We start from the raw sequence: 21735 nt of genomic DNA, 5'->3' as shown, positions 1-21735 counted from the left end.
CTTCATTTAGAAAGACAAATCCCATGTATCACGTACTGCTTTTGTTGCGTGGACTACTATATCATATATATATATATATATATAAAAGCTAAATGACTACCTTAATGTATTTAAGAATGTGATTGCTATATTGACCCACTTCATTGCAGCAACGATCTGTTGTGTGTGTGTACCCTTCCTAAAGATATATGAGGACACATTAGAGAAAATGCTGTTTTCAGCATGTACAAAGTCAGGACAGGAGACTCTCTGATATGAGGTTCTGGTTACTCGGGGCTCCATTTGAACACCCAGCCAGCAGGTGTCTGCAGCTATCTTGCCTCCTGTGGTTTAGATTCACTTTCCTGGGAGCTGGCATTATTGCACAGTATCACAGAATCACAGAACGGTTTGAATTGGAAGGGACCTTAAAGAGCAGTTCCAAGCCCTTTGCTATGGGCAGGGACACCTCCCACTAGACCAGGTTGCTCAAAGCCCCATCTAGCCTGGCCTTGAACACCTCCAGGGAGGGGGCATCCCCAGTGTCCTGGTTTCAGTTAGCACAGAATTAATTTTCTTCCTAGTAGCTGGTGGAATGCTATGTTTTGGCTTAGGATGAGAAGAGTGCTGATAACACCCCGATGCTTTAATTGTTGCAGAGCAGTGCTTATACTAAGCCAAGGACATCTCAGCCTTTTGCTCTGTCCTGCCAACGGGCAGGCTGGGGGTGCAGTAAGAGCTGGGAGGGGACAGACCCAGGACAGGTGACCCAAACTAGCCAAAGGGGTATTCCATACCATCTGACGTCATGCTAAACAATATATAGGGGTGGCTAGCCGGGGGGAGGGGGCCGGACTGCTCGGGGTTAGGCTGGGCATCGGTCAGCGGGTGGTGAGCAATTGCATTGTGCATCACTTGTTTGTACATACTATTACTTTCGTATTATCACCATTGTATCATTATTATTATTATTGTTATTATTATTTTTGTTATTATTATTTTCCTGTCTTATTAAACTGTCTTTATCTCAACTCACGGGCTTCACTCTCCATTTCTCTCCCCCGTCCCAGAGAGGGAGGGGGGAGGGTGAGCGAACGGCTGCGTGGTGTTTAGCTGCCGGCCGGGTTAAACCACGACACCCAGCTTCTTTGTGCAATCTGTACCTCACCACCTTCACAGTAAAGAATTTCTTCCTAAATCTACCCTCTTTTAGTTTAAAACCATTACTCTTTGTCCTATCACTACACTCCATAACAAGGAGTCCCTCTCCTGTTTTCTTGTAGGTCCTCTTTAGGTAGTGACTCCCTCAGCCTGTCTTCTTAAGAGTGTTTAACAGCACGGGTCCCAGTACCAACCGCTGGGAACAGGACTCGTCACTCTACTTGGACATTGAGCAGTTGACAACAACTTCTTGAGTATAACCATCCAGCCAATTCCTTGCCCACCAAGCAGCCTATCGGTCAAATCCATGTCTCTTCAATTTAGAGACAAAAATTTCATGGGGGACAGTGTCAAATTCTTTGCACAAGTCCAGGTAGATGATGTCAATTGGTCTTCTTCTATCTACCAGTGCTGTAACCCCATCATAGAAGGCCACCAGATACTTCAGGCATGATCTGCTCTTGACGAAGCCATGCTGGTTGTCACCTAACACCTCTTTATTTTCCATGTGCCTTAGTACAGTTTCCAGTAGGATCTGCTCCATGATCTTGCTGGCACAGAGGTGAAACTGACTGGCCTTGTAGTACCCCCAGTCTTCTTTTTTTCCCTTTTTAAAAATTTGGGTTATGCTTCTCCCCTTCAAAGGGAAATACCTTCAGTCCCTGGAGCACTGTATTAGGGTAGATTCATAAAAGGAAAGGAGGCTACTCTTTACTTTTCTTTCCCCCTGATATTTTTCAGTCAGCTGGTCACTTCAGTCACTTTCCATGTGCTTACCACCATCACATGGAGTGCCAGAAGACCTGTTGTGTCCAGTAAGAAGAGGGAGAAAAATCTCATCACAGTGTCCATCATTTGTATATCTTGCCAACTGAAGTTTTTCTTTCCCTCCCCTCCCCCAAGTTTTAAATTGTCTTAAAACAAACAAGCAAACAAAAGTAAATAAAACAGAAAGGTGTTCTACACATAGCTACCCAGAAAGACAATTTCAGAACAAGATCATAATCTGCTCCTTTCTATCCACCCCTAAGAACTTCTTGTTGCCACAAAGGTAATTGCAAAAAACAGGTTCCAACAGCTGACCTGATCCAAGAAGGCAGAAACATCAATACTTCTTCAGCCTCTGAACTTTCTCTAAATAACTTTAGTGTCCTTTACTACAGTGACCTCTAGGGGTCTGATCCAAGCCCACTGGTTTCATTGACCTTTCAACTGACTTTTGCTTACCCCAGATTTCCAAAAAAAGCTTTCTAAGCCTGGAAGGATGAGTATTTAATATCTAGATAAAAAATACAATGTGTCTGATGAGAAGCATAATAGTCTAAACCTTTCCGGCTCAATGCTGCTGATGTCTGCATGGTTGAAAATGAACTACCTCAGGGTATATGAACCCCTGGTGTTAGTCTGAATGACACATTCATGTCCATTTACTTGAAATCTAAATCTGTTTTACTGTATTTCATAACCATATGGAAAATGACAGCATCTCTTTATGCTGAACCAGAGCAAAAACTTCCACTTTTTACACATTTCAGTACAAAAGAAACCACTTTCACTTACCCAGGAGTACTGCAGATCCATATCAGTTAGGGAATAAGTAAGATGTGAGTGATGAGAAGAGCAAGTACAGTTTTCCCATTCTTCTATTTTTGAAATCAAGAAATCACAAGGACAGAGTTGGTTATCAGGAAATGGCTTCCAGTCACTCCACAAATGAAATTCAGCTTCTGAATGGATTGAAATTGTTCCTAAATTATTAAATTTGGAAGTATATGATCGCCCCAAAGATGCAGAAATAAACTCTGCCCTAGTCTCGGTCTCTTCTTTTCTCCTCACATTGTCTTTCCAGATCTTTTTTTCCTGAGGTTTTGTTAGTTTCATGCATGAAGTTAATGCTTCTTCATCCTCTTCAGAGAGATAAGGATCTTCTAAGGTATCTTTAAAAATACAAATACTTGTATTATAATGTGTTGCACTTCAAACACTTAAAACAGAACATAACAGAGTGGGTTTCTTTTTTTTTGTTTGTGTTTTTTTGTTTGTTTTTAAGTGGTGTATGTTGCATTTTAAATAATGAAACAGCCAAGAACTACATTAGGAAAAAACCTTCATAATTAGGGAGATGGAAAGGATTTTGTAGTGGGTCAGACATCTGAGCCAAAAGCGAGATTTATTCTCCATTTTGTAAATTTGTGTCGTTCCCTCAAAAGCCTGGAAATTCGTACTGTTTCGGCAATGAACATAAAAATTTGCTAATTAGATGTCATATTGCTGCAATAGTTGCAGAGAGTGTGAATTTAGTTTAAATACTGGAAAAAGGTCAGATGGTTTTTCTAGACAAATCCCCTCCCATATCTTTCCATTTCTTTCTAAATTACAAAGTAGTGGCTGAAATCTAAACTTCCTCATGTGTTTCATCTCCAAAAATGACCTGTTTGGAGTAGTTCATCAGATAATTTAAATTCAATTGCTGGTATTAGCTTTAAAATAATCATATATACCGGCGCATTCTACTTCAAATGCATGCACCATTAAATAAATGTTGGCAAAATAAGTTCAGATGAAGAACTGCTGCACAGTCAGACCAGTTATCTGTAGGAGGAGACTCAAGAAAATAACCCATGCTCAGCATCAATTTAGAACACCACGTCTTACAGGCTAAGGCAATCAGGTATGATGAGATTGACTTTCGTGTCATTCCGCAGACCTTCTTGCACTCCCAGCTGCTACTGACTCATGGATTAACACTGAAAGTTATCTCTGCATTTGTGAGTTTTTCATTCCTGATATGAAACACGATACAAAAACAGGAACTACTCTTAAAAACAAATTGTCCTCATCATGAAGGCCCCAGTATTATACAATTCTATTTAGCTGAAATCCCCACTTGCAAGATACACTGTTACAAAACTCAAGCTAGTGTGACAGGAAACAGGTTTTCACACTACCAGGAAGTCAGCACTAAAGTGCTATCACAGTAATATCTCAGCTAGGGTTTGAAAATCGTGGGTGGTGAATGACAGACCAGGAGAGGACTGTTTATAGTTATGCTCAATACTGACATTTGCCAAATGTTGGAAAGAATGCTGATATGATGCTTTACTTACTAAGAGGGATCAAAACATGTTTGACATCCTCCAAGCTTTGTGTGTTGTTTTTTTTGGTTCGGACCAATTTCTGCAATCGTTTTAATGTTCCCATGGACTCTGCTTTGTCATCTGCTTCTGTAGCCTGGCAAAAAAACAAATATGTTAATAGTATTAAAACCTCAACAAACAAACAAAAACAACAAAATCTAAAGGTAACCTGGTGCTTATTTTGAGAACAATAAAATCTCATCTTCAAAGAATTAATTATCTTCACAGTGGTTTAAAACTTAGGCATTTCCTTACCTGTGACCAATAGATACAAAGAAAGGAAAAGGCAAGTCACAAGAGACAACAAATTTTGATCTGTGTTTGTACTGATATTTACATATTACTTTAATACACTATAAATTAGTTAATACTTAATTCCAAAAAGAATTTTAATACTTATGTCTCCTATGTTATCCAGAATCATTTTAAGCATGCTCAGAAATCCCAGAAATGTCAAACTACTGCATTTAAATATGTATAGTAGTGTATTCTGAAATACTGATTGGTATAATTCCTTAAATCAAGAGTTTGCTTTCTTTCCTAGACTAAATGGCAATAACATAAATGACAATTCAGATCTATTATTGTTCAGTTCAATAATGCCTGATTGATGTAACTCAAGGTTTGGGTTTTACAGACTGTTAGAGAGGAACTTAGTGAATATGTGGCCATCTCCCATGCTTTCAAGTTGTATTAAACCAGCAGCTGTGGCAAATCAGTCCAGAAACTGTTGAGTTCTCTTTCAGTCTGACATAAAATCTTCTCTGCCTTCTTAAGGAGTCTGTAAATAAAGACTAAGCAGATCCACCTTAAAGCTCTAGTAAGCTTAGGGTCCTTTTACAGCTTGTATCTGAATATTCATCATCAACTGTGGGTCAAATCCAAACAGTGTTAGATTAGTCATGTTCTGATTTATTTCAAGCCCTTGTCTCCTCGTCCAAATTCAGGATAGCAGGACTGCGGTTTTAGCTTATTTAAGGACAGAAATTGAAGTGTAATTTTTCAGTCCCCCATTGTGTAATGTCTTTGCAAAATGAAACACAAAGGATTTAAAATGCTAATATTGCTCTGTTAGATGAGAACTTTCGTAGCAATAATCATTTTTTCACTTATAAGTAATAATACAAAAGCAACATGATGACTGAGGTATGATCTGGGATTTCCATCATGGAGACATCAAGATAAACAGAAGATAATCTATTCAGATAATTTTTTAATGGCAAACTCTAATCCTCTTTGCTTTTCATTGGGGAGAGTCTACTGTTAGTGAAACACCATCTGTACTTAATAAATGCAGGAACCCTCTTTTACAGAGAAACAAAGCTCATGCAGTATCAGTCAGTGATGGGACAGCTTTTAAATGTACAGTATTTTATTTTGGTTTACCTAAGCATTAAAACCCAGAAGTTTAGTTCCCTATCCAAATGAAATAAAATGTTCCTTTCTGTAGAAACCAAATAGACCAACAGATAAACTGATCCTTGTGTCTCACACAATTTAGGTGTTGTCCTGGCAAGCTTTAGCCAGAGATTTTTGAAAGTGTTAAAGCTTTTTGAAACTGTTAAATGTTACGCTTTGGTTTCAAGCAACTTTCTTCTTGCTGCTTTTGTTATATGGAGAGTGGCATCTCTGGTTGCTACTGTCCACAGTATAGCGGAAGGAAGTATAGTGCTACTGGTTGAACTAGTAATGATGGATACTAATTTGGAGTATGCTACTTTCCAGTACATTCTTCCTCTGTGCAAGTGGAATGATATTCAGCAAGGAACACTGGGGAGATATTGGAAGCCAATACACAAAGCAATAAGACTCCCCTCACAAAAATTGTTAATTTCAGACACATTTAAAGACCTTTGACTTTGGTGATTTTTTTGTTTTGTTTTGTTTTGTTTGTTTGTTTGTTTTTATGTTTGTTTTCCTTTGTGTTTTAGGGTCAGAGCATTTGCTTATCTGAATATTAAGCTATGTTTGTACAATCAGTGACCAAAGCTATCTATAATTATAGAATCATAGAACTGTTTGGGTTGGAAGGGACCTTAGAGACCCTCTAGTTACACCCCTCCTGCCATGGGCAGGGACACCTTCCATTAGACCAGGTTGCTCAAAGCCACCTCCAGGGATGTTCCAGTGCCTCACCATCCTCTGAGTGAAGAATTTCCTCATAAAAGCTAATCTAAATCTCTCCTTTTTTAGTTTCAAACCATTCCTCCATGTCTGACTGAGAAAAAAGTTACTCTCTGCCTTTTATATAAGCCCCTGTAAGTACTGAAAAGCTGCAATAAGGTCACCCCTGAGCCTTCTCCAGGCTGCACAGCCCCAGTTCTCTCAGCCTTTCTTCATAGAAGAAAGCTCCTGAAGCTATCTATAAGCTAAGGATTCCCTCAAGAATAAGAATATTCTTTATTTCACTGCTTGAGAGATATCAATCATGCAAAATGTTGTCACATCACAAATAAAATAAAATAAAATCAATAAATAAAAACCAAGAAAAACCACAAGCTGTGTTTTAGTTGCAAATAATTTGCATGAAGTGTACATGAATAATTATGGCCAAAAGTATACATTTAAAAATGTACTTATCAACATGTATTACAGACAAAAAGAGTTAAATTGTGCCTGGTAAACAGTTCTCAGTGTATCTTAATATATTCCAAATACCTTAGAAATCCCTGCTCACTGAGATGCTCTAAGGATTAACCTGGTGACAGAAGTACAGCAATTTGAAAGCTAAATGTAAAAAACTGTTGGCCTGAATCCAGCTATCTCTGTCCTGTTGAGCACTCCCTTTCCTGGGCGTAACTGCATTAATTTCAATAAAAGTACTTGCACAGCATGTCACTTTTTAGCATAAAGAATTTAGTCATGGCAGAATTTAGTCTTCATGATTTTCCCTGAACTCATTTGCCTTTCCCAAAGAGCTGCAATGATTTAATCGTAATTAGTATTGCACTTACATTCACAGTACAATATAATAGTAAGAAGACAAAAATTATTGCATCCTTATTGTGTCTATGGTGCTACTATTATTGTAATGTAGAATTTTTTGAAAGTTTCAGTAATATTCCTGCTGCACATAATAACTATTAAAGTAGTACATGATATAGAGTATTCTACTATATTTGTACACAGAGTTAGTTCTGTAAAATTTGGATAAATTTTATGTTAAAAAATTTCAGTAAAGACACCATCAACCAATATACAAACAAGTACTAAAACTTCTTTTGTATGCTCCTGCCCGTATATACCAGTCTAACCTTTAAATATTCACATTACTTTAGTCCGATTCTCTAGCTACTCAGCAATAACTTCAGAGACAAACTTAGCAGGCTAGGATTATAGGTAGATTTTATCTCGTGGAATCACAGAGCAATAAGAAGATATTCTATAAAAGATAAAGAAATATGATTAATAGCATAGATTTGGATAAAGATCTTTCAACTTTTAGGGAAGCCACATGCAGTAAAGGAAACCCTATTAAAACATCATGTTCTTTCTATGCTATCCACTGATGAAAAAAAGTGAACAATTTTCATGGCAACTCACCATTTCACCATTACCAGCTGCTCTTGGATTGTGAACTCGCGGTGGAATCCACTGCTCATAATTTATCACCTAGATGGTAAGAAAAGTAAAAAAGAAAAAAAAAATCTGACATAAATAATTACTATCACGTCATCAAATACAGCAGCCTTTCAATGAAATACTGTGTTTTCAATGAAATACAAAAGCAATGGCTGACAGACACCAGCTGCTGGCACCCAGTGAAATCAGTTTGATATCAAGCTGTGTTAATATCCTCAGCTATCTGGGACATCTTGGAAGCATCAGTGTATGCATTAAATCATGGGATGCTTGGATCTCGTCCTAGATCTTGGCTCTTCTTTCTGTGTGAGCAGGAAAGCCCCGTCTTTCCTCAGCATATCCCTGGTTGAGGAACAAGTGTCACTGGTGCATTTCTACAAAGAGCCTCATTCATTTTGCTTCTTTTTGCCTGTAATGCTGAGCCCCAGGGGTGTGAGTATGAATTGGATTAATAATGCAAAGAAAATGGGATGTTCCTCAGAACTAAGCAAAGACAAGTCTATATATACTTTCATCATCAATTTCTTGGTTGCAACGTCCTCGTGAGAGGAACATCATGAGAATACACTTTCCCTGGGGCACTGATGAAGTCCCTGGTGGGCAAGCCTGACAGTGCTTATAGCTTATCAGTGAAAGTAATGAACACTAGCCTTTTTTCTTCATGAATATGAATGACACTTTGAAGGCTGAATGCAACCTAAGAATTTACGTGAGAAATGAGGCATGAAACATTTTTGAAAATGTATTAGCCCAAAACTGTATTACTTCATATTTTATTTCTTTTCCAAATGTACTACAAAGAGCTTGGGCTATCAAAGGAGCCCTGCTAGACATGAACAAACAAGAACAAAGAAAAGAAAAATAAATGCAGATGGTAAAGCTATTTTTTATGGTAAAGTTCAATTATTACAGTGTTTCTCATGCTGTGTTTTTCAACCTGTACTTTTGTTCCAATCTCCTGTTTTCCATTGCTTACAGACTGAAAGGAATGGAATGAAATGAGCTTCTAGTTAGGAACTGGAGAGGAACTAAAGTTTTCGTGAAGCACTCAGAGAAGTTTATTTGCTTTAAGAGAGAGAGATAAAATATTAATTTATTTTAGTTGTTCTTTTTTGCACATTTGACTCTTCCATGTCTCATAGAATCACAGACTCATGTCGCCTCTGTGGAACATCTAGTAAGAGCAGGTTTGCTACAGCAGGTTACCCATGTCTGTGTCCTGGCAGATTTTAACCATCTCCAAAATTCCATGCTCAGATTCCATGCCCAATCTGAGCATCCTCTTTCAGCCACCCTCACAGTTAAAAAAAAAAAAAAAAAAAAAAAAAAAGCTTTCTTTATGTTAAATGGAATTTTCAGTATTTCGGTTTGTGCCCATTGCCTGTTGTCCTGTCACTAGGCACCCGTGACAAGAGTTGAATCTCTTTTCTTTACTCTCCCATCAGGTATTTATACACATGGGTTGGATAGAATCATAGAATAGCTCAGGTTGGAAGGGACTTTATAGATCCTTTAGTTCCAATCCCTCTTCCATAGGCAGAGATGCCACCCATTAGACCAGATTGCCTAGGGCCCCGTCCAACCTGGCCTTGACCACCTCCAGTGATGGGGCATCCACAGCCTCTCTGGGCAACCAGTTCCAGTGCCTCACCACCCTCTGAGTGAAGTAATACCCCTGAGCCTTTTCTGCTTTAGGCAGAACAAGTCCAGCTCTCTCAACTTCTTGTATAACAGGTGTTCCAGTACCTTAACCATCTTTGTGGCCTTTCACTGGGTTTACTCCACTATTTCCTTGTTTCTCTTGTATCCAGGAGCCAATAGCTGGATGCAACGCCCATATGGAGTGGGTCAGCTCACCAGTGCTAAGCAAAGAAGAAGGATCACCCTCCTCAATTTGCTGGCAATGCTCTGCTTAATGCAGCCCAGAAGGCTGTTGATCTTTGCTCCAATGACACATTGCTGGCTCATGGTCAGCTTGGTGTCAACCAGGACTCATTGGTCCTTTTCTGCTAAGCTGCTTTCCAGCCAGTTGGCCCCTAGCCTGTACCAAGGGAAGGGGTTATTCATCCCCAGGTTCAGGACTTTGCACTTCCCTTTATTGAACATTATGAGGTTCCTGTTGGCCTATTTTTCCATCCTGTTGAAGTCCCTCTGAAGGGCACAACCCTCTGGTGTATCACTTTCTCTGCTGCTCACTGCTCATCAGCTGATGAGTTGTTAACTACATTTATGTTACTATAATTATGCAAACTCAGGGGTCAGAATTCCTTATTTGCTCATACTAGTGGGCTGATTAATGTATTATTATGAAGAGGAGACATGATATATGTTTATATAAATTCATAAAGCATTAGAATACATGTACCAAAAAGACTGATATAAATATTTGGTACAGGTCTTACTTTTTACAATTCTAGCACATCAATTTAAAAGAAATGTGTTCAGGAAAATGAAAAGTTTTCTGAGTAATAAAACCCATATGTTCATCACAATGAAAATGATGCATTACTCAGGTAGTCATTAGTCTTTTGAGCCTGGCTTTTAAAATACACAGGTATATTGACCATGAAGTGTATGGTTGGCAAATTCATACTGAATGGAAGGAAGAAATATGCTTGATGTTTGAATGAAATTTTAGAATCTGAAGAGTAGTTCTTTTACCTGGCATGTTGTTTCTTCTACCTTCTTTCCTTTCAGTAAATTCATTCCATCACCAATAATATTATCTTCTGAGAATTGTGAATTGTGACCAAGAAAAAAAAAAAGAAAGAAAGAAAATGTGCTTTCAAATATCCTGTTTTAAGTTTTTTCAAGGAGTATCATATGAATTGCACTTGATATTTTGAGCTGACATTTTGACTCTGAAGTTAATCTTGTGTCATTTAAGCATGCATTTTATCTCAAAACTACTTTGAAGTTAGACTACAGAACAAATTGGCAAACTGACACACACAAATAAAACTCATTCATGCTTATTTCTTTATCTGAATTTAGTCCTCAGTTTACTGATCCAAACTCCCACCAAGTGCTCCCTCCTGCTCAGCTATTTAGCACAGAAATGTTTGGAATATTCATATAAAAAATGAAGCCCCTGGGCAAAAATGGTCTTTGCAATTGAGATCTTTGTGACTTGATCTTTTGAAATTACTTTCAGAGGATGAACTTCCACCTATTCCTTCCAAGACATTAATGCTTTACTTGGGAAGAATATTTACCTTCATTACAACAATGAACAATAATAGGTCAAATGACTCTGAAAAGCCTACATTTTAATAAGTCTTTAAGAAGAAAAAGATCTACACTCACTTTGAAAGCTCTTCTCTCACTTCCAAAATTAAGTGAAGGCAAAGCATCTACAATTACACTATTATAGAAATGCCCTAGCAAGTGCATTCCATCAACACAGACATCAGAGGCACCCAGTTATTTTGCAAGAAAAAACAAAAGAAACATCACTTGCAAATCACAGCATTAAGTGCTACTCTGGCTTTCCAAAGTTATTAGGAAAGAGTAGGAATATTTGTTTTGTTTTGTTTTGTTTTGTTTTCCTCATGAATGTAACTTGGTTTCCTTATTGCTGCTGAGGAATACCTTACAATATCAGTAATTCTCCTTCTTGAAAAAGGACAGCTAACTTAAAATATAGATTCAGAAATTGTAGGCAGGCAAGAATGATTGCCTTGTGTTTTTTTTTCCCTCTCCGATTAACAGGAAAAGAAAGGTTCATTCAACTTCAACCGACTGAGATTCTTCATCCATCATATGAAAAAAAAAAAAAAAAAAGTATTTTGATATAAGCATGAAAACTTATATTCAAAAAGGTAAATAAGATGCAGTCCTCAAAAAAACTAGACTTACATTAGAATTAAATGAGACCACAGTGTGTGTAAAGCTGGTGAAACACCCGTAATTTCATGTCAGTCAAACAGTTAAAGGGCAAGTTACAGGCAAATTAGCCCCTACATTTTAATACTATTTTTAAAGAAAATTTTGAATCAAGAGACATACTTAGGGTTGTTAATATTCTTAAAGGACAACCCTCTGCAAACAAAAAATTGAAACAAAATAACACAATCTTCCTTGCAATTACTTGGATATTGTAAGATTGAGTTAAAACCCCAAAATTACAATCTGAGCATGAGATGAAAAGGAGATACACTGCTTTCACACCTTAGTTCTGCCTTTAAAATATAGGTCAGTTGCACAGGAAACCCCCATCAAACAATTTCCTTTATTTGGCATGTACGTCAACAGAAAGAGGGAAAATGGATCACAGAAATTATTTTTTACATGAGTTTGCCTTTAGAGGTTTCCATAAGAGCTTATATATGCTTAGAAGACACCGTCTTTCTCCTACAGACCTGATTATTCCAGTAACACCCACGTTTTCCAAAAAGTATGTTAGAGTCCAAAATCTAACATGACTGACCAGACATCTCAAGCACCTACAAATTTCCTTGAAGTCACTGAGAGCCAGGTGTCTGATAATCCATCCATTTATTTAAATATAGAGCTAGCTGGACTTCTGTAGCCATCAAAACTCATGTCAATAAATTCTTATGCAAAGCCAGATTAACATAACTGGGCTCTTTCTGGTCACTTTTCTGTGGAGTGAGTTAGGAGCAGCAGAGAATTACTCTGAATTACACTGCAAGGTATCAGTCCTTTTCTGTTTGTCTCAGAAATGCTCTTTAATGGAACTGGAATGACTGTGACTCACATAATCAACTTTTTTAGTAATGGCACTTTCGGGCTGGCAAGTCTGGTGCTGATGATTTGGGTTTGGGCATGTGACCAGAGATGGGTATTCCCACTGTTCTGTCTGTAAGATATGTATGTTTTACTGCCCAATAAGTTTGAAAAACTGATATATATTTTTTTTCTAGAGGTTGTACACACAGACACATTAAAGAGCCAATGCAAAGGCTACAGGAGTCAAAGGATGTCTTTTCATTGACTTCAGTGAGATTTGGATCAGGTCTAACAGAAATTCATATTATGCAATAGACTTACAGACCTTGAAGGATTATCTCTGTTAAGGGAAAGGTTTGATCAATACTGACAAATTAGCTTGATCAATAGCAATGAACAGTAAATCTTCTGAAAAGTGGTTTTCACCACTGTGCAAAGGGGACTTCCCTTTTAATAATTTTACTGCAGTGTGGGAAAGGGAGATTTTTATTTAGCTGCCAGCTTTGCTTCCTGTTCCCTCTGGGCCCCTGCCCTTCAATTACAACACTTGTCAGCTTTTAAAATGTGCACTGCTTCTTTTGCATGCTTTGGATATTTAAAAGGGTGGAAAAAAAAAAAAGAAAAAAAAAAAGTCTTGAGTCTGGAGGCTGGAGGAAGGTCAAAAAGTTCTGTTCTCTGATTCAGCTTTTTTCCACCTCCAAACTGACAACCTGTGCAGTACACTGAAGAATCATTCTGAAATGTTTTTGGATAAAAGTAAGACTTGTCAGGAAATAAATGTGTAATTTTTCTTTCACCTATCATTTTCTATCTCCTATCATAACCTTTGTTCTTATAGAACAGTAAGACTCCTTTTCCCCTCATCAGTTCATCACAAGGGCAGAGTTCCTCTGAATTTTATTGTCATATCTTCATTCTTGTTCTTGTTCCTAGAAAGCCTATTCACACATATATGAGCAAATGCATTTGACATTACAATTTCAGATCTATTTTCACTTCACCACTTTATCTTCAAGTGATGAAGTGAATGAAACCCAGAGGGAAACCTGGCACTCTGTCCTCTGCTATCTTTGGAATATCGAGTTAACAGTGGAATCTCTGAACAGTGGATGATACCTAAACAATTTGTACAGGAGATATTAAAAGTAAATACACTTCTCATCTTGTCACATTGCTAGCTTAAGCAGAGAATACAAGATACATCCACTTTAATCTTACATGTCAAGGTTTCTGTTTCTGCTAATACAGGTGCTGAACTTTTACTGTTTTGGTCTGATTAGGCAACTGTAATGGCAAACTGACTTAAAAAAAATACAAATACAAACTTAATTCCTGGAAGCAATGTTAAGCAGATTGTCAAAGAATTTTGATTTTTAAAAGTCTAATTTATGTTTAAGGTTTATCTTTAAGACAAGGTGACTGCTCAGTTGTTATTTCTTATGGTTAATTTAATGGATTTATACTGGTCAACTCTTAAACAGTGCACTAGCAAATTCCCATACATTAGCTGTAAAGCTGTTTCAATTAAAGTTCATTGAAACAGGCTTTAGAAAGATAATTGGATAAAAGGTTTACCTACAAAAATCACACCTACACAAGAGGTTGGATATTTGGAGTACTGTAAAGGATACAGGGAACATGGATTCCTACTTTAGGCTCATATTACAATTGTCAAGCCCTGTGCAACATAACTATTGTGATTTACTGTAGAAGTCTTCTTTGGCCCATGGACCACAGAGTGAATTGTTCACAGTGTGTTCTTATCTTCCTAGTTTTAACGTAAGCTTTATTTAAACTACATTTTCCTTCCTTGAGGACAAAGTAGATCTCAAAAGGACTTGACAAATTATTTAGCTCAATTATTGGTGAAAAATGAAAAATTTTCTTATGTGCCCTTTAAAATACTTTGTGGAAAATGCAAAATCAGCTGAAAAACATTTAGCAATTACCTTCAAGCTGACAGTGCCTTCTGATGTACGAATCATTTTCTGGCTTCCTGGAACCCTGCCAAAGTGTGCCATTCACATTTTTCCTGTCTAAAGTAAAAGCACAGAGAGCAGTCACCTGAATTCATAGCAAATCTGTGAAATAACAGGAAAGTCTATAAAAATAGCATCAGAATACAAATCAAACAAGATTGTGGAATGCTATAGAAACTAGTCAAACATGGAAATGAATAGATGATTTTGCAATATAGGAAATTTGATGGACAGAGGCTATCTTTTCTCCATTAACACCAGTGACAGGACCCGCGGGAACGGGGTTAAGCTGAGGCAGGGGAAATTTAGGCTTGACATCAGGAGGGGGTTCTTCACAGAGAGGGTGGTTGCACACTGGAACAGGCTCCCCAGGGAAGTGGTCACTGCACCGAGCCTGTCTGAATTTAAGAAGAGATTGGACTGTGCACTTAGTCACATGGTTGAACTTTTGGGTAGACCTGTGCGGTGTCAAGAGTTGGACTTGATGATCCTTAAGGGTCCCTTCCAACTCAGGATATTCTATGATTCTATGATTCTATGATTTATTATGGGCCGACTTCAAGTTTTATCATCTTTTCTCACTGTCTAATACCTCACCTAATACCGTTAAAACATGACCAGAATGATTTTTGTCTTAACACAGTTTTTAAGACCTAGCAGCCCACAGAACACATGTACCTTTATTTTGCTTCCAGGAATTGCATTTTTTGTTTTGTTTTGTTTTGTTTTGAATTTTACAGCTAATCAGATAGTGTGTTAGCACCAGCAAGAAATAGCACCAAAGATGCCCACAACCATGTCACACACATCTAAGGCTGATACTGCCTCAGCTTGAATGTGAGAAGCTATATAGTCTCCCAAAACTAGATGGCGATTCTCCTGTTCCCTTGGTGAACAACATAGTGGTCATGCTTCACAGTGTGTTGATAACTATGAAGTTTTTGTACCTTTTTTTTCTTTTTTTTCTTTCTTTAAACTCAGCTAGGACTAGATACAGCATCTAAATTTTCCAAACTTCAGAACATAACTAACACAATGTTAACAGGAAGTGCTCACACACACACACACAAAAAAAAAAAAAAAAAAAAAAAAAAAAAAAAGAAGTGTTATTTCCTACAGATGATATACAAAATAGAACTGATTGAATCGAAGTGTGCATGATAATACATATGATAACACAGAGTGTCAGAAACATTTGAAAAAAACTTGAATTTCTTCTTTGGAAAACTTGTTTGTGAAAGCTGAAGCAAATGAGATAAACATGGGAAAGGGCAGAAAACTGAATTTGATTATATCAGAGAGATTTCAATTTTTTATTGAAATGATTAAAATAAACACTGAACATGCTGGGTATTTCTTGTGCTGTTCCATAATAGATTCTTAAAAATAGAAATCTAACTGGGATTTAAAATGGTTTGGTTTCAATATCTAATTACAGATATGAATGTAGAAAGGAGAGGGGGGAATGCATTGATAGTTTAAGTGTATTTTTCCTTCCCTTTCCTTTGCATTTTCTCCAACAGCTGTAAAGCAAAACAGACTTTTAATTAAAGTAGGCACTGTGAGATTAGTAAGTTTATAGTAAATGATTGAAAGATTTACTAACCAAATGCTTCATTTTCAGACAGAGACTTCTGGATGGATCTAAAAGAATTAAAAGAATTAACCATTAGCTGAAAGTCAGAACGAAAAAAAAGAAAATACATTTAATCAAATATGGATATTTTCAACCTAATTCTTCAAAGCAGGGCACAGGGATTTAGCTGTGTAATTCCCACCGGCTTTAATTGGGGTTACTTGGCTTTTCTCATTTACTCAATCATCTACTTTCACATGCCACACAAAGCTCTGAAAGCTTCTGAACTTTGACTCTGTAAAAGTATTTCATTCAACTTTCTTTTTGTAATTAAGAATTCATGACTGAATCGGAGAGCCCATCAGAAATAGAATAACAGATGCTTTTATTTAAACGTGATCTGAAATGTCCTACAACTTACAGAAATTACTGTCTGAAGTTTGGTGACATAATAATGAATTGAACCAAACAGCTACATATGAACACAACATTGCCACAACCTAGAGTGACTTTTTATTGCCCAAATAAACCTTGTGCTTTTTGCATGTTTACATCAAGAAATAATGCTAACTCAAGCTTCTATCTGCAGTGAGTACTTTATAGATCATGAGTTGAATAATACATGAAGTTAACAGAAGAAAAAAGAAATCTCTGAATGAAGATTTATCCTGTGAATTAATTTGTTATATTTTACCTATGAAGCCAGAAGATTGTACTAGGCAAAACCAGAGTCTTTAATCTGTGACAATGATAAGCAGAAGGGAAAAAGGACAAAAATTGAAATCCATCTCTCACATTGATGTAGGTAGGAGGTGGAAGGTTTCTTGAGTGACAGGATGTAACTGAACTATTGTTTAGTCTGTAAGTCTGTAAGTGCTAGTTCCTTTTGAAACTAGTTTGATTTATTCATTTATTTCCAGAGTTCCACTGTTAAGGCATACTTCTGTTTGTTTTATTTCTACTACTCTTTTTCATTAGTTCCTTCTATGTTTCACAGTGTAAGTGAAAGAGAATGATCATTCCTTATTTATTCTCTGTAATCATCAGTGTGAGTATCATGCCTGGATAAGTGAAGGCTGGACATTCGCAGTGAAATATTTGCTATTAAATCTTTTCACATTGAGTGAAATTATTGTAACCAATCTTATTCATTATTCATATTGATTAGTCAAAGGATCAAGATAACCTTTCTAAATTCTGGTTAATAAGTTGGAATAGAGTTAGTTTTAGAATAGAATAGTTTTGTTTGCATTGTAAGATTTGAGAGTGGAACTATAAATTACTAATCCAGTCACTGGGGAAGACTTGGTTCTGATCTAAGCAAGAGACCTGTGCAGGTAGGCGATTGCATCATATTTGGTAGAGCTATTTTAAATGATTTATCTTTGGGTAAACCCATGCCAGCCCACACAGTAGTTTGGCTTCCTTAAAAGTATTAAAGGATGATGAGAAAAATAAGAATAACAAAGTTATATCCATACTTAGATTAATGGAAGTCTGGAAAGGGAGAATGTTTTTACAAAGTCCTATCTGGTCACATATAACAGATTTCACTGCACTGAGCACATACATCTCTGTGTTTGCAGCTGATAATTTACTAGTAGTTTTATCAGATGACAAAAATAGATGAAATCTCTTTATTAAGACAAATGAGGCTTTCATTGAAATCATTACCTATTTTGAAATTTCTCTGCAATAGACATAGATAACATTGCTTTTCTAAGTTTACTGGGGCCCCACCTAAAAAATGAAAAAATAATATGATATCCAGGGATTTTCATGTCTGTCACAGCCAGACAGATAAGATCGTTGTGTATCATTCCATTAGGCAGGATTTCATTTGAAGGGAACCTCTTCAGTAATGCAATAACCTTCAATCTCAAGACAAAAACGAATTCTCAAAATAAATTCCTGTTTACTAATATTTATTAATCATTAAGCCAAACCAATGTACTGTGTCTTAACAAATGGAAGTGAAATATGCTGCTGTCTCAAATGTACTTGATAAAATACAGTCTGACCCACTTAATCTGAATCATTTTGCAAACTAATTTTTTATTTGGATTAAATACACAAAGAACTCTTCAGAAGATTATCAGGTCAATGGTACAAACACGCTAAAAAATAGGTTACCACTTCAATCTTTCAGAAAAGCAGGCATATGGTTAAACCAAGCTCAGATTAACTGCATTTGATTTTAGCTGTCCTGGTCCCATTATTTTGGAAGAAAGCTTTAGGTATATGAAAAAAAGAGCTTTACGAATGCATTACAAGCTTGCTACTTGCTTCCTAACTGCAACATTAATACATGTACTCTCTGAAAATTAATGCAACATTGTCAAACACATTCATAAAACAACAAAGGTGAAAAGAACAAACAAATATAGTGACACTGTGTAGATCTTGAACTTGTCTCAACTTACTTTCTTTTTTTGGTCACTGTGTTCTCAAAGTCAGGAAATTCCTTTTAAAAAGATAGAGAAAAAAAAAAGACTATGAAAATCAGAAATCCAAATATAATATTTTCCTCACTGGAAGGACACTGAAAGATGCTTTTATGTACTTTTGAGGCATGTTTATATAATAATATCCACTATTATTCCCTGTCTTTTTCTGACAGCTGAAGCTGTGGAGGACAGTGCAGCAGAGAATATATGTAGTTAGGTGTCCTGATTTTAAGTGTTTTCAATATCAATGACACCCAAGAAGTTGACATTGACAACTGGAAAACCCCTGAAAACTCAGAGCACAACACTCTTACCCCAAGAAAGCATATTAAATTTCTAACATAACGTGATTATTTAAAATATTGCCTCCAAAACGCAAAGTTCTCTGAGGATAAAATGCCCACACATTACAATGCGACATAGCGTTCTAAGGAACACAGAAAGATGCAAACCATGAAACCCCAATGCATTCAGAGGAAGTCTGTACGTGGAAGAGACCAGGATACAATGCAAGTAAAACAAAGTAATTTAAGTTAGCCTGATAAAGCTCTAAGAGGCACAAAATCAGAATCAAATGCTGGGCTGGAGGCAAGACCACTGAGCTGCATGGCCCCAGCTGATGGCCACCTGCCCACACTTGATGAGCAAGTTTTGGTTGAACATCTGCTTAAACCTTTCATCACCTGCTTCCTGTTCTCTCCTTGTGCTGCATGGAAATTCTCAGAACCTAGTTGTCTGGATCATAGAAGATTACGTTGTTGTCCTTCTTTGGAGACCAAGCAGTGGCTGGCGACTACAGAGTCTGGGACTTTCTTTAAATAAAGTACATAGGAAAAGAAAAAACATGGCAAAAAGGAAGAGAACAGTTATGCGTGTGTTGAAAGACTGAAGAAAAGGGTGCCTCGCTCTGTAAGGAATGCCATAACATCTCCCTGCATTTTTGCTGTCACAGTCACCCTGGAACTTGAGCTTAATTTTAACTTTAAGTAAACCTGAGGATGTCATTCTAGGACAGAAGAGATCTCTGATCTGAATACTATTTTGATATCTCCCGAGACAGAATATAAAAGCACTATATCATTTTCATATTTATGTCTTCCATTCTGGAAAGCGGAAACCAGGTAAAAAAAAAAAGGTAAAAACATTCATGATGAATGCCATTTCAATCTGCTGGGTAACAAGACACGTTCAAAACCAAACCAAACCAAACCAAAACTTTTTTTTAATTGTTATTTATTTATTTATTTATTTATTTTTATTTTCCTTCGTCTACTTCTGCAGATCTCTGGCTACAGTAATTTTAAAATGACATTCAGGTTGCATGATGAAAAGCCAAAACATGTTCTACATAAAATTGTACAAGTGCATAACCGAGCATTTTATATTTTTCTCCTCTCTCAGTAAAACCCAGCATAGATTTATTTATTTATTTGTTTAAGTTTCTTCAGAGTCTGTGTTATGAAAAGCTTGCTTTACTGCACTGAGGTTATTTCAGCTGAGTGTAGGATGTCCTACAGAAGGATACTTCTGAAGTACCTGGACATTTGAGAACGCTAACAATTGCATACATTTTCCACGTTTTTTTTTTTTTTTTCAAGTATATATTCATTCACAGATGCTGCATGCAGATCAAAAACCCTTTACCTTGAAATATTGCAAGCAACATGAATAAAACTTCTTGCAGAAAACAAATCAAAACAAAATAGCATGTTTGTCTTGGGACAAATCTTTTCATAGCTCTAAAGAAGTGTTTGAAAGATGTTGAAAAAGAGATTTTAAGGCTCTTAAAAAGGGTAGCACCAGCAATCTCATGATGACTTAAAACTATCAACATTTTGACTTAAAAGATGCTCATTAAAGTAAGCATTATGCATAGAGGTCAGAGACCACAGGATGTTGTAATTCAGAATCCGTATATGAACCAGGGCAAAAACTGGAGACGTGGCACTATCTAAGATTCAGTGTGGTCATATACCTGGAAATATTATTAATTCACATCTTCACATGCCAAACAGCTGATATGGAACATGAAACAGAATTGTAAGTTTAATCTTTTGCTCTACAATTTGAAACCAACATATCAGCATCAGTTTCTTAAATTGCAGTGAAAAATTCATGTATGGCATATGCTGAGGCGATACTGTGGTGAGTTCACTAGATATCATGGGATGCAGAGTTGCAATAGAATAGGACAGTGGATTTCATTGGCCATTTAAAAATGGCTCCTTTCATTGAATGCTCCTCTTCCTGCTATGTTTGAATCAGCCGGCTAGTTTGGGGAACAAGAATAAATCATTCTTGTTTGTACTTCTTTCTCTTTAAGACTCTTCGGTACTTGATTATACTATAAAGCCCTATACCTTTAATCTCTAACTAAGAATTAAGCACTTTTATGAGCATGTTTTAGCTTAGAATTAAATTAAATTTCATCTAGAATCTACTCTCTACATTCTCCGAAGTGCATCATTATCTTTTCAATGGGAACAATTCCCTATTCCATATATGGAATAGGGAATTAGGCCTGCTTCCTAATGGCAAACTCATGTATGTAGAAACTCAGTATTATGAATTTTTTAATAAAGTCCTTTCCTCTCTGCTTTTGTCAAGTAACTCTGAATTAAATAATTAATCCATCTGGTATTTACAAGCTGACTGAGGAAACTAGAGCTCCTGTGTCTGTTAGATTTCCAAACAGAGAAAAGATGATTTCAGATAACTGAAATTTTTCCTTCAATGGCATCAATGGAATGCCAATTACAACACTGCATACTGAAGTATGTATCATGACTGATTGTGATTTTGCTGGCAATAACTTAGACTGATAAATTATTTGGCACTTTTCTGATATATAGGGTAGTCAATCATATCACAGTCAGCAGTTGAAAAATATTTGGATCTTATGACATTTGTGATTGCAATCTGATGGGAAATATACGAAACTAGTTTTAATATGGAAGTGTTTTGTTTGTTTTTTTTTCCTAAGAAGCTGAAGACAGGTCATGGGGTAGAATACTGCAACACCAAGCTACAAGAGGTGCAGGATGAAGAAATTAATTTTCCCTGTTAATAACACTGTTGGAAGCAAAGGGGTCATGATTCACTCTGTACTCTTGGCTACCAGCTGCTTCCAAGGAAAGCCTGATTCAACTTTCCTATAAGGTTCAGAAACAGCTCTGTAAACC

At 36.7% G+C, this 21735-nt stretch overlaps 1 protein-coding gene and 1 long non-coding RNA gene across 3 annotated transcripts in view; one reads left to right on the top strand and one right to left on the bottom strand.

Moving 5' to 3' along the window:
- The window catches only part of SAMSN1 (SAM domain, SH3 domain and nuclear localization signals 1), an 87585-nt gene that overhangs the window by 50485 nt on the left and 15365 nt on the right, over positions 1-21735 (bottom strand). The window contains exons 4-10 of one of the 2 annotated variants that reach the window (XM_068690767.1): positions 18530-18570; positions 16137-16174; positions 14501-14587; positions 10521-10588; positions 7821-7889; positions 4248-4371; positions 2701-3077 (exon numbers count right to left, since the gene is read on the bottom strand). In XM_068690767.1, the coding sequence (XP_068546868.1) occupies positions 2701-3077; positions 4248-4371; positions 7821-7889; positions 10521-10588; positions 14501-14587; positions 16137-16174; positions 18530-18570 (804 nt within the window). The remainder of the gene's footprint in view (positions 1-2700; positions 3078-4247; positions 4372-7820; positions 7890-10520; positions 10589-14500; positions 14588-16136; positions 16175-18529; positions 18571-21735) is intronic. The other variant, XM_068690773.1, reaches the window with a different exon arrangement.
- LOC137860495 (uncharacterized) lies at positions 10595-21150 on the top strand. The gene is made up of 2 exons (XR_011098945.1): positions 10595-11680; positions 18727-21150. It is a non-coding gene; the product is annotated as an uncharacterized lncRNA (long non-coding RNA).

The sequence above is a fragment of the Anas acuta genome, chromosome 1 (genome assembly GCF_963932015.1).
Source record: "Anas acuta chromosome 1, bAnaAcu1.1, whole genome shotgun sequence".
Classification (NCBI taxonomy): domain Eukaryota; kingdom Metazoa; phylum Chordata; class Aves; order Anseriformes; family Anatidae; genus Anas; species Anas acuta.
This window is presented reverse-complemented; position numbering and strand designations above follow the sequence as displayed.